This window comes from Rhinatrema bivittatum, chromosome 3, assembly GCF_901001135.1.
Source record: "Rhinatrema bivittatum chromosome 3, aRhiBiv1.1, whole genome shotgun sequence".
NCBI classification, from domain to species: domain Eukaryota; kingdom Metazoa; phylum Chordata; class Amphibia; order Gymnophiona; family Rhinatrematidae; genus Rhinatrema; species Rhinatrema bivittatum.
Genome location: NC_042617.1, coordinates 31,408,059 through 31,420,411, shown reverse-complemented (window position 1 = coordinate 31,420,411; position 12,353 = coordinate 31,408,059). Strand labels below are relative to the sequence as shown.

The following is a 12,353-nucleotide window of genomic DNA, read 5'->3' as shown; positions in this document are numbered from 1 at the left end:
TAGGCGAAGGGTTAGACCCGCGCAACCCATTTTACTGTATAGGCGCTTAATACAGCGCCTATACAGTATCCTGGGTGCGCTGGTACCAGCCCCCCCTCCGGACATCTGCGAGGACGACCGCGACTCCCCTCTCCTGCCTCCAGCTGCTCGCAAAGATGGACGCCTGCACGGGCAAAAGCGGCCCCTGTTCGTGCAATTGGGCCGCTCAAGGCGTGACGTCACGACGTTTGGCGTCACGGCACGTGACGTCACACCTTGAGCGGCCCAATTGCACGAACAGGGGCCGCTTTTGCCCGTGCAGGCGTCCATCTTCGCGAGCAGCTGGAGGCAGGAGAGGAGAGCCGCGGTCGTCCGGAGGGGGGGCTGCAAAAAGTAAGTCGCTTCGTCGCTTTACACTGCCAGTCCCCCCTCCCCTCCTCCCGGAGCAAGGCTGCTTTTCGCGCCCTGCTTCGGGAGGAGGGGAGGGGGGACTGGCAATCCCGAGCGTAGGATTGCCGTCCTCTCTCCCCTCGCTCTCTTGCTACTTTTTTTTTTTGCTTCGGGAGGAGGGGAGAGGACTGGGGCTGCCCCGGAGACCAGCGGCCAGGGCAGGAGAGCGGGGGCTGGGGGAAAGTTTGCCGCCTACCCTTACCCCTGCCTCTAACGCAGGGGTAAGGGTAGGTGGTAAGTTAGCAGGTTAAATGCGCGGCAAAACGGCAGGGTAAAATAGCGATAGTCGGGCACGCCTTACTGGATGGTAGAGAATAGCTAATTCGATCGTTTACGTGCAATATACATGCCGCGTGCGGAAAGGGTTGCCCGGGGATTTTAGGACGCAGTAGGAGTAGGTTAAAGGGGATAGTGTATCGCAGGAAGGGCTAACGCGGCCGGAAAGTGAGTAGAACGCGAGTTAGGAGCGGGGTAAACGCGGCCGCACTTTACTGGATCGATCTGAAAGAGCAGTATTAAACAACCCACATTGCATCAAAGACCACATATACCTTTTGCCCATGGGTTTTTCCCCAAATTCTTACAGCAAGTATGTGCATATTTTCACTTTGAAACAGGGGCGGATTGACCTATCGGGGGATCGGGCTTCCCCCGGTGGGCTGGTCACTCCTGTCACGTGATTTTTTTTTTTTTTGTATTATAAAGTTTCCAACCAAAGTATTAGGGGGCGCTGCGAGCAGTGGTATCCCGAGGGGAGCCAATGCCCCCAGGCGCAAGGAGGCTCATGCGGCCGCTGAGCAGCGACACGTATATATCTCATCCTTTAGATCACATACCGTCCAACCTGCTGTTCTCCATTCCAAACATCATCGCCAAACCAGTAGCAGACATCATAAACTGCTCACTGTCTCAAGGACAAGTCCCAGACCAACTCAAGCTTGCAATGCTTAAGCCTCTCCTCAAAAAAACCCAACCTGCCACCCTCAGACCCAGCCAACTTCCGCCCCATAGCTAACCTTCCAATGATCGCCAAACTCATGGAGAAGATTGTAAACAGACAACTATCCAAATTCTTAGAAGAAAATGACATCCTCACCCCAAATCAATTCGGATTCCGAAAGTCCCTGAACACCGAATCATTATTAGCCTCGCTCTCGGACACCATCCTCCTTAACCTGGAAAAAGGTCAACCTTTCCTACTCGCACTTCTGGATCTCTCCTCAGCGTTCGACACCATGAACCACACTTTCCTTCTTCAGTGTCTAGCAGACATCGGCATCACAGGATCGGCGTTCAACTGGTTCAAATCATTCCTTGAAAACAGGTTCTACAAGGTCAGAATCAACAACAAAGAGTCACACCCAATCAGATCAAATCTGGGGGTACCCCAAGGATCATCCCTATCACCCACACTATTCAATATTTACCTCCTCCCACTCTGCCATCTACTAACCAATCTCAAGATAACGCACTTCCTATACGCGGATGACATACAGATCCTCATCCCTATAGCTGAATCACTCCACAAAACATGGTCTTATTGGAATAGCTGCCTTACAGCAATCAACAACCTACTCACCAGCCTCAACCTCGTACTAAACACTAACAAAACCGAAATCCTCCTAATAGCCCCAGACAACTGCATTCCGCTCAACCCTCCAATTTCTTCCCAACTCCCCATCACATCTATCGACCACACAATGCATGTAAGAGACCTTGGTGTGCTACTAGACAACCAACTCAACCTATGCAAGTTCATAAACAATACCACCAAGGAATGCTTCTTTAAATTGCAAGTAATAAAAAAAATTAAAACCACTTCTGCACTTCCGAGATTTCCGCCTGGTACTACAATCTATCATCCTCCCGAAACTGGATTACTGCAACTCACTCCCTTCTGGGCCTTCCCACCAGCATTATCAAACCACTTCAGATGGTCCAGAATGCGATGGCCAGGATCCGCACAAACACCAACACATCACCCCTATCCTCCAGAACCTTCACTGGCTGCCTATTAAATTCAGGAAACTCTTTAAAGCCCTCATGATGATACACAAGGCCTTGCACAACATCTCCCCTCTCAACCTAACTTTCCAACTTCAGCAGCACATTACCAAGAGACCCATCAGAAGAGCGTACAAGGATATGCTACACACCCAGCCGGCAAAAACCTCACTGAGGAAACGCGCCCTTTCCACTGCGGGTCCCGCACTTTGGAATTCGCTCCCTCTGGACCTCCGCCAAGAACCCTGCCTTTTGGTATTCAAAAAGAAGCTAAAGACTTGGCTATTCAGCCAAGTGTTCCCTGAGAGCTAAGATCCGATGAATCGAACTTTATAGACGCTGGTCCACCAACCCCACTGTAAATATGTTTGGAATTGTACTTTATTTTAGCTAATCGTGTTTTGAATTGCAGACCATTTGTTTCACTGTAAGTTTATTTTCAACATGTTCCAATGTATCCACCCCACAGGCGACAGTTCAGTTCTCTGTAAACCGGTGCGATATGTATTCTATACAGGAACATCGGTATATAAAAATTAAAAATAAATAAATATAGCAGGCAGATGGGCAGGGCCGTGGTGAGGCTTACGTCACCACGGCCCGAAGAAAAAGATCGCGTTTAAACGCGCTGATGCTCCTCCTCCTTCCTGTCTGTGCGGCCCCGGAAGTAAACATTGCCGGAGCCGCGTGGGCAGGAAGGGGGAGGAGCATCAGCGCGTGCAGAAGAGGAGCAGTGCTTATGGGCCGAGAAGAGGAAAAGGCCCGGTAGCAGGGGCGCCATGGCCCGAGAAGATCAGGGCCGCTGCAGAGCCCATCCTGCTGTGACCCGCGAAGAGGAGGCACAGAGGTGAGAGAGAGGCTGAGTGTCTGTGTATGAGATGAGTTGAGAGATTGTGTGTGGGAGTGAGGATCTGAATGTTTGCAGAGACAGCATGTGAGAGCCTCTGTGTGTGTGAGAGAGACAACATGTGACAGTGAGAGCCTGTGTGTATGAATGATTGTATGAGAGAGCGCATGACAGTGAGAGCCTGTGTGTGTGAATGATTGTATGAGAGAGCACGTGACAGTGAGAGCCTGTGTGTATGAATTCCTTCATGATCGACGGAACCTTGTACCTCAAAGTTCATCAAGCGCTAGCCCACTCACCTTATTGTATTCTATTTCTAGTTTTTCTGCCACCTTAGGCCTCTCTTTCTAGCTGATTAAGCCTCCAAGTTCTCCTTCCTTGTTGAATGTAACTTTGCTACCTCCGTTCATATGTTTAATTTTTTGTTGTTTCAGTTTTTCTACCCTGTTCGATTTAAACCGATCTGATATGGTCATTACCTTGAAGGTCGGTATAGAAAAGTGTTAAATAAATATAAATAAATGAATGATTGTATGAGAGAGCGCATGACAGTGAGAGTCTGTGCTTGAGCAAGACAGCATGTGGGAGTGAGAGAGAGCCTGTGTGTGAGAGAGACAGCATGTGACAGTGAGAGCCTGTGTGTGTGTGTGTGTGTGTGTGTGTGAGAGAGAGGGAGAGAAATGCATGTGAGAATGAGAACCTGACACTGTGTTTGAGGGAAGAAGATGGAGAGAAAAGAAATAGAAGAAAAGACAATATAAAAGGAATTGGCAAAAAAATAAGAAAGGGAAGGTGGAAAAAAAAAAGCCTGTGACCAACCGATCAGAAAACTAAGATCAGCCAGCAAAGGTAAAAAATTACTTTTTAGTGATTGGCACATGTAATCTTTGGGAATGTGCAAGAATAGCACTTTCTCTATGCGGATCTCACAATGTACGAGATCAGCATGGAGGAAGTGGAAGCCCACGGGGCCTGCACAGAGGAGGCAGCAGAATGGGCTTCAGTGTCAGTAGCAGCAATCGGTGCCTCCCCAATAGCCATGTGGCAGCAGTGACAGAGGCAGCAGTGAAATGAGAGAGGTTCTGAGGTTGCTGGCAAAAGAAAGAGAGGGGGATCTGCCTTTAATGTGTGCATGTGTATGAATGGGACTCTGCCTGGGGTGTATGTGTGTGAATGCATGGGTGCCTGCCTGAGGGTGTGTCTGTGTATGAGAATGAATGGGTGTCTTCCTGGGGTTTGCATGTGTGAGAATAGGTACCTGCCTGTATATGGTGTGTGTGTGTGTGTGTGTGTGTGAATTGGAGCCTGCCTGGGGGTCAGTGTGTGTGTGTGAGAATGACTGGGAGCTTGCCTGGGTGTGTGTGTTTATGTGAGAATGATTGGGAGCTTGCCTGGGTGTGTGTGTTTGTGTGATTGTGAGGGAGCCAGTAAGAGTGAGAGCATGAGTGTGTATGAGAAAATCCAGGGGAGTAAGAGTTTGTGTGTGGGGGTGGGGGGGTGGAGGGGGAGAGAGTGTCTTAGAGCCTGAGAGCGAGAGGTTATGGTGGGTATAAGAGCATGAATGTGTATGTATGTGACAGTGTATGTGTGAGAGAGAATGGACGTGAGTATATGTGAGAGAGAGGGGATAATCTCCTAATCCTCGACAATATCAGGGTGACTGGAAATCAAGAGCTCCCACCTATGGATAGCAGGGGCTTTTTAAAATCCTTATTAGTTTTAATTATTGAATGTTATTTGATATATGTGCTGTTTTGAAATATTTTATTAGTGTTTGGGACATTGTAAAAAAATGTATATGATTTTAATTAATAGAAATTCTATTTATCAGTAGTTTTAAAATATTCTTTTATTATGGTTTTACTATTATAACTGATGCTTTATGTTTCTTGATTTTGTTTTATGAGGAATGGTGGTTCTGTTTTTCCATTGTTAATACATGGAGTCTGGCTTCTTGGAGTTTCCATTTCAGTTTTTGTCATTTGTGCTCTTTCATTTTGTATTCTGTATTTGGTGAGAGTTTGTGTTCTGCATGCAAAGACTGAGAGGAAGCATTCTTTTAGCATGTGGTTTCTCTGTAGGGATCTGTAGTAGCTTGGCCTGTTCTGTTTTCCTGATAGGAGGTGTATTGATATTTTAGATTCTGGTGTAATATTTGTGGTATTCTTTTTCATAGGTGGGGTTGTTATTCTTTGAGTGTTGGCAAATAGTACTGTGTTGATATGGGAGGACCATACCGAAATATAGGGGTGTGTACATATATATGTAAATTATATATGTAAATTATATTGTATATGTAATTGGGTACCCATGGGCCAGTATGGAGAAAAATCCCCCCGGGCCACTATTTTCCCACAATCTGCCCCTGCTTTGAAACTTGCTGGGGGTATAAAGTACATAATCACTTGCATCTGCATCTTCTGCAGGGAGAATTCTGCTGGAAAAGTATCCGTGCAGATTTGAAAATGCCATCTAGGGACGTGCTTTTCTGCATCATACCTAAACACGATCCCGGGAATGCCTCCTGTTGATGTGGCTGACAGTACATGAGAGCAGACTTTTAATAGCAGTGAGGATGGGCAATTCTGTTTCCCCACACCAACGTTGAAAATTATCCTCATAAAAAGGTACTCAACCAATGACACAATCAAAAAGATACTTCTCGGCACTTAAAGCCGCAGTCCCTTTAAATTCCAGAACATCTTCCCACCCACAGCAGTCCACGCAGTTGCAGTGGGAGTAGAGTCAAGAAGATGGCAAGCAGATCCTCTTCCTTCATCTTCCCAAGTTCGTGACCGCTAATTGGATGCCTCAGAGTCACTGCATAAAAATGGCTTCTGGTCACATGCATTCAGTTTACTGGTCAAAAAGTCATTCCATTTCAGCAGGTGGTGAAAGATCATCAGAAGGAAAGCCGGGTTAGTCTGGTGTAGCAAAAATGACAGGAGTCTGGTTAATCTGCAAGGTGCCACCCATTTATTGAAGCACGGGTTACCGAGGACAGAGTCCACGTCGTCAGATGCATCTAATGAAGCAGACTCAAGCTTCAATAAATTGGTTAGCCTAAGGTGCCACCTGACTCCTGTCATAATTTCTGCACAGAAACACACAAGCACAGCTAAGCAAGACTTTCTCTGGAGCACATCAACAAACGATGCCGGTTCCATAAAGAATGCTTATGTTTTGAGTATAAAAAAAAAAAAAAAGGAGGATTTTAACCAGTAAACTGAATATAAATGACAGAGAAGTTCCTAAAAGTCCCTCTTTCACAGCAATAGGCTACACGTTTGAAATGTTTGCTGTACAGAGCATTTTCCTGTGCAGAAGTAGGACAGAATAGGCTAGTTCTCTGTTCCAGAAAGGGAGTTAATTCCTCTGGTGCAAGATATTTGTTTTTATTTATAAAAAAAAAAATAAAAATGATTTTAAGGTATAGCAGGGTAAAATAAAGATGGAGGGATGGGGAGGGCGTTATAACCAGCCAATTGAGAGTAGATAGGGATCTCATACTAGAGGGCTAGAGAACCCCACAGCCATTAAGCACCAACCCACCTGAAATTCCTCTGCTGAAGAGCACCAGTGTCAGAGGGACTCCAGGCATTAATTTGACTGCAGGCTGACGTGGTCACTCCAAGTACACGAGCCACATATTCACCAGCATCATCGTACTGTCGTGGCGGAGTGATAAGAGTTGAAACACATGAACATTCAACTCTGACCCTGGACAGCGAAGTAAGGCTATAGCACTATATAGTGCTGCCGCTAGTGTGGAATCCTCCCAACATGTATGTATGCGATATTTTCAAGAGCTTTATAAGCTCAGGGCAACTTTAAAACGATTTTTGTTTTAGTCAATTGTAAGCACCGTAATGCAGAGACCTAAAAAAGCTATACAAACTGCTGATGGAGGATCAGCATTTCCTTGACACACACCTGTGGGATCATCGTGACCTTCTGATTTCTTTTGGGCGACCTTGTGTTTAACTGTCTTTCTTCCTCCTCACAAAAAGGCCGACTCCGTTTTGAATTCCTGGAGGGCTAAAGAGGGCAGAATTAGTAAAGCACTCGACAGGCCAGCTCAGTACACCCTGCATGTTCAAGAAATCACAGGGATTTGTTTGTTGGTTTTTTTAAACTTGACGGCAGCGACCACAGCTGTTCTCCTAACCTGGTTATTTAAGATGGAGGGAACAGAAAACAGGGTGTGAATATGAAATGCTGTGCAACATATGTAGGAGCCAGGATAACCAAATTCTAGCCTTAGACCAGAGTTTGCCTATGATCAGAAATCAGCAACCACCACCAGCTTCCTAAATTTTCACAGACAAACTAGTTTACTGAAATCACTCTGCAGCATGACTCTGCACCAAGGCAGGTAATACAAAAAGGGGAAATGAAACATCCTGCCACAGTGGTCCTGATTTAAAGCAGTAAAAACATTCTCAAGCAGCTGAACTGGTTTGTAGCCATGTTGCAGGGAAGCAGACTGGACATTTTGGACAGCACTACCCCGTCTTGGTAACTGGAGATCTTAAACATTAAACTCATTAGTTCAACCAATGAAGGATATAATAAAAACAAATAAATAAATAAAATAAAGTATAGGACAAGCTGGCTGAGTGGATTGGTACCGATATGTCAAGTCTTTTGTTTCTAGACTACCAGTGTGTATCCTACACAGGGCTGCAGTGACAGAGTTATTACTTACTGATGGCTGTTTGGCGGTCCATGTGAAAAGAGTAGATAGTCTGTTCCCACTGATCAAAGGCCATCACATTACTAAACAGAACCATCACAATCTGAACGCACCGACACCCTATCTGGTAAGGAAAGGGATGCAAAACAAACCTCCCTTTTACTCTTCCCCTGTACAATTGCAGGTTAGTATGGGGAAACTTATGTTGTACTGTTTGCACTATAAAATGAGGCATTAGTGCTTTTCATAAGCACCATAGACCAGCAGATTTAAAATATAATGACTGCTTGAGAAAGAAACACATTAAATCAAGACAGATTAAAAAAAAAAAAAAAAAGACACAAAGCGCACATTGCTTTCCACCGATGCACTAATTCTCATTGTATAGGTCAGGGGTGGCCAACGTCAGTCTACGAGAGCCACAAAGGGGCCTAGTTTTCAGGATCTCCACACAATTAATATGCATGAGATAGATCTGCATACAATGGAGGCAGTGCATGCAAATCTCTCATATGCATATTCATTGTGGAGATCCTGAAAACCAGGCCCCTTTGTGGCTCTTGAGGCCCGGAGTTGGCCACCCCCTATTATAGGTCATGTCTTCCTTACCAGCTCCATGGTCGCCACAGAGTTGCTGCCTTTCCAAACAGGTGTTTTTGGAGGTGATGTGTACTTCTCATTCCATGGGTCAGATAAGCTTCCTTCTGTTACCAAAAAAATTGCAACTTATTAAATGCTCAGATTTCTTAAACACCCAAAAGGCTTGATGTTAACCTAATAACACTTCTATTTTATAATAAATTGGTAGTGATTCTAGGCAGAGTGACTGGCCCTGCAAATGAATTCTTGATGCCCTATTTCATTGACAGTTTGGTCAAAATTCAACAATTTACACAATATTTGCTAGTGCAGAATGCAAGCAGTCATAGTGAAAATGCAGAAAACGAACTATACAACGTGGGATATATCATATTGCACCAATAAAAGGTCTTTCCAAATGATATCGTTGTACGTGACCTTGAGATCACAACTCTGTATCTGTACACTGCTCAGTACGTCTCGTAACACTAGACAAACGAGAAAGCAAAATTGCTTACCTTGTAATAGGTGTTATCCCAGGACAGCAGGATGTAGTCCTCACATATGGGTGACGTCACCGAACGGAGCCCAGGCGGGAAATCTTTCTGTCAAAGTTTCTAGAAACTTTTGACTGGCCCTGTGAGGCCACTGAGCATGCTCAGCATGCTATGATATTCTCTGCCACAGGTGTCTCTCTTTAGTCTGGTATATAGCATGAAGCGATAGCAAAAAATAAAATAATAAAAGGTATGAGACCCAACTCCGCGGGGTGGCGGGTGGGTTCTGTGAGGACTACATCCTGCTGTCCTGGGATAACACCTATTACAAGGTAAGCAATTTTGCTTTATCCCAGGACAAGCAGGATGCTAGTCCTCACATATGGGTGAATAGCAAGCTAGAGGCTGAGTCATTTTGTATTGAGGCAACAGTGAAGTATTGTTGTTGAATGAGTCAGCCGAAGATCCCAGAACATTGGATGTAGGAGGAGTTGGGATTAAACTGGAAACAAGTTCTTTAAGACAGATTGTCCATAGGCTGAATCTTGTCGTCCTTCTTTGTCTAAGCAGTAGTGAGCTGCAAAGGTGTGAAGAGAACTCCATGTTGCTGCTTTGCATATGTCTAAGATTGGCACTGAACGAAAATGTGCTACTGAAGTTGACATTGCTCTTACTGAATGTGCCTTTACTCGCCCTTGAAGAGGAAGGCCTGCTTGTTCATAGCAGAACTCTATGCAATTTGCTATCCAATTGGATAGGGTATGTTTACCCACTGCTTTACCCGGTTTGTTTGGATCATAAGAAACAAAAAGTTGAGTGGATTTCCTATGGACTGAAGTACGGTTTAAGTAGAAAGCGAGTGTACGTTTACAGTCCAGGGTATGTAAGGCTGTTTCTCCTGGATGGGAATGAGGCCTTGGAAAGAATGTGGGTAAGTTTATGGATTGGTTCAAGTGGAATTCCGTAACCACCTTGGGAAGGAATTTAGGATGTGTACGGAGAACCACTCTGTCATGTAGGAATTTTGTATAAGGTTCGTATGTGACAAGTGCTTGTAACTCACTAACCCTTCTAGCTGAGGTAATAGCTATGAGGAAGATAGTCTTCCATGTGAGAAATTTAAGATTACATGAGTCGATGGGTTCGAAAGGAGAACGCATGAGTCTTGCAAGTACCAAATTCAGGTCCCAGCTTGGGACGGGTTTTTGAATTGGTGGTTTGAGGTGAGTTAAACCTCTCATAAATCTACTTATGAGAGGTTGTGTAGATATAGGTGCATCTGCTATCTTGTTATGGTAAGCAGATATTGCACTTAAATGTACTCTTACTGATGAAGTCTGAAGATCAGATTCTGAAAGATGGTATAAGTAATCTAAAAGAGAAGTTACGGGGCAAGTGAAAGGATTTATATCCCTTGCTGAGCACCACAAAGTGAATCTCTTCCATTTAGAAGCATAGTTTTTTCGTGTGGAAGGTTTACGTGAAGCTATAAGCACTTGAGATATATGAGATGAAAGATTGAGTGGTTGTAAAATCAAGCTTTCAACATCCATGCTGTCAGTGACAGGGACTGGAGGTTGGGATGTCTCAACCGACCCTGATCTTGAGCAATGAGAGTGGGAGCTACTCCTAGACGAATTGGATCTCTGACTGAGAGGTCTAGAAGTGTGGGAAACCATACTTGTCGAGGCCAATGCGGGGCTATGAGAATCATGGCCCCCCTGTCCTGTTGTAGCTTCACTAGAGTTTTGGTTATGAGCGGTATTGGAGGATACGCGTATAACAGGCCTGAATTCCAAGGGCGAGCAAAGGCGTCCTTGGCTGGTTGGTTCTTCTGTCTGTGTAAAGAACAGAAGTTGTCCACTTTGTGATTCAGAGGTGATGCAAAGAGGTCGATTGTCGGTTGACCCCAGCGTTGAAAGATCCTGGTTGCTATGGTAGGATCCAGGGACCATTCGTGCGGTTGGAAATGACGGCTGAGGCGGTCCGCCACTACATTGTGGATGCCTGCCAGATATGTGGCTCGTAGAGACATTGAGTGAGTCAGGGCCCAACCCCATATCTGTGCAGCTTCTTGACAAAGGAGATACGAGCCCATACCTCCCTGTTTGTTGATGTACCACATGGCTACTGTATTGTCTGTCTGAATGAGAACAGTCTTGCGTGAAAGGCAATCCTGGAACGCATGCAGTGCGTAACGTATCGCTCGAAGTTCCAGAAAATTGATTTGGTATGTTGCTTCGAGTTTTGTCCAGGTTCCTTGTGTGTGGAGATTGTCTACATGAGCTCCCCATCCCAAGGTGGAGGCATCCGTAGTTAAAGTAGTCTGTGGGACCGGTTGTTGGAAAGGTAGGCCTTTGCACAGGTTGTCCCTGTTGGTCCACCAAAGTAGAGACGATCTTAGTTGGTGGGTCACTTGAATTGGATAGTGTAATGGTTGAATTGCTTGGATCCATTGTGACCTTAAAGTCCATTGAGTTACTCTCATGGCTAGTCTTGCCATAGGGGTAACATGAACTGTTGATGCCATGTGACCTAACAGAATCAGAAACTGATGAGCTGTGGTTTGCGTCCGTAAGGAAATGGACCTCGCTAACTGAATAAGGGTTTCCGCCCGTTCTATGGGTAGAATGGCCCTTGCGAGGTTTGTGTTCAACTCTGCTCCTATGAATTGAAGCATTTGAGTTGGAGTGAGATGTGATTTTTGATAATTGACGAGAAATCCCATGGAGTGAAGTAGAGCAATTGTCCGGTTGAGAGAAGTTATTGCTCCTTCTTGAGATGGACTCCTTATGAGCCAGTCGTCTAGATATGGAAAAACATGGACACCTTCTTTGTGTAAGTGTCCTGCTATTACTGCTAGACATTTGGTGAAGACTCTGGGAGCAGATGCTAGTCCAAAAGGGAGAACTCTGTATTGGTAATGTTGAGGACCCACTGTGAAGCGCAGGTATTTGCGATGAGGGGGGTGTATCGGAATGTGAGCATAAGTGTCTTGAAGATCCAGAGAACAAAGCCAATCCTTTGCTTGAAGAAGTGGAAGTATGGTACCTAGAGAAACCATCCTGAACTTTTCCTTCTTTAGAAATTTGTTGAGATTTCTTAGGTCTAGGATGGGACGTAGGCCTCCTGTTTTCTTTGGAATGAGGAAATATTTGGAGTAGAATCCCCTGCCCTTCTGCTTCCGAGGCACTGGTTGAATGGCCTTGGATTTCAGAAGGGTGGATAATTCTGTTTGTAATTGATGAAGTTGAGATCTTTGTTGTTGGCATGATGTTGGTGGAAATTCTGGAGGAATTGA

The 12,353-nt window shown here is 45.2% G+C and overlaps 1 protein-coding gene across 5 annotated transcripts in view; it reads right to left on the bottom strand.

Annotated features, from left to right (window-relative positions):
* Nucleotides 1–12,353, bottom strand: part of LIN9 (lin-9 DREAM MuvB core complex component) — a 168,807-nt gene that overhangs the window by 109,235 nt on the left and 47,219 nt on the right. For 3 of the 5 annotated variants that reach the window (XM_029593048.1, XM_029593049.1, XM_029593047.1), the window contains exons 2-3: nucleotides 8,586–8,680; nucleotides 7,214–7,318 (exon numbers count right to left, since the gene is read on the bottom strand). In XM_029593048.1, coding sequence (XP_029448908.1) covers nucleotides 7,214–7,318; nucleotides 8,586–8,680 — 200 coding nt within the window. The remainder of the gene's footprint in view (nucleotides 1–7,213; nucleotides 7,319–8,585; nucleotides 8,681–12,353) is intronic. The other 2 variants (XM_029593052.1, XM_029593050.1) reach the window with 1 other exon arrangement.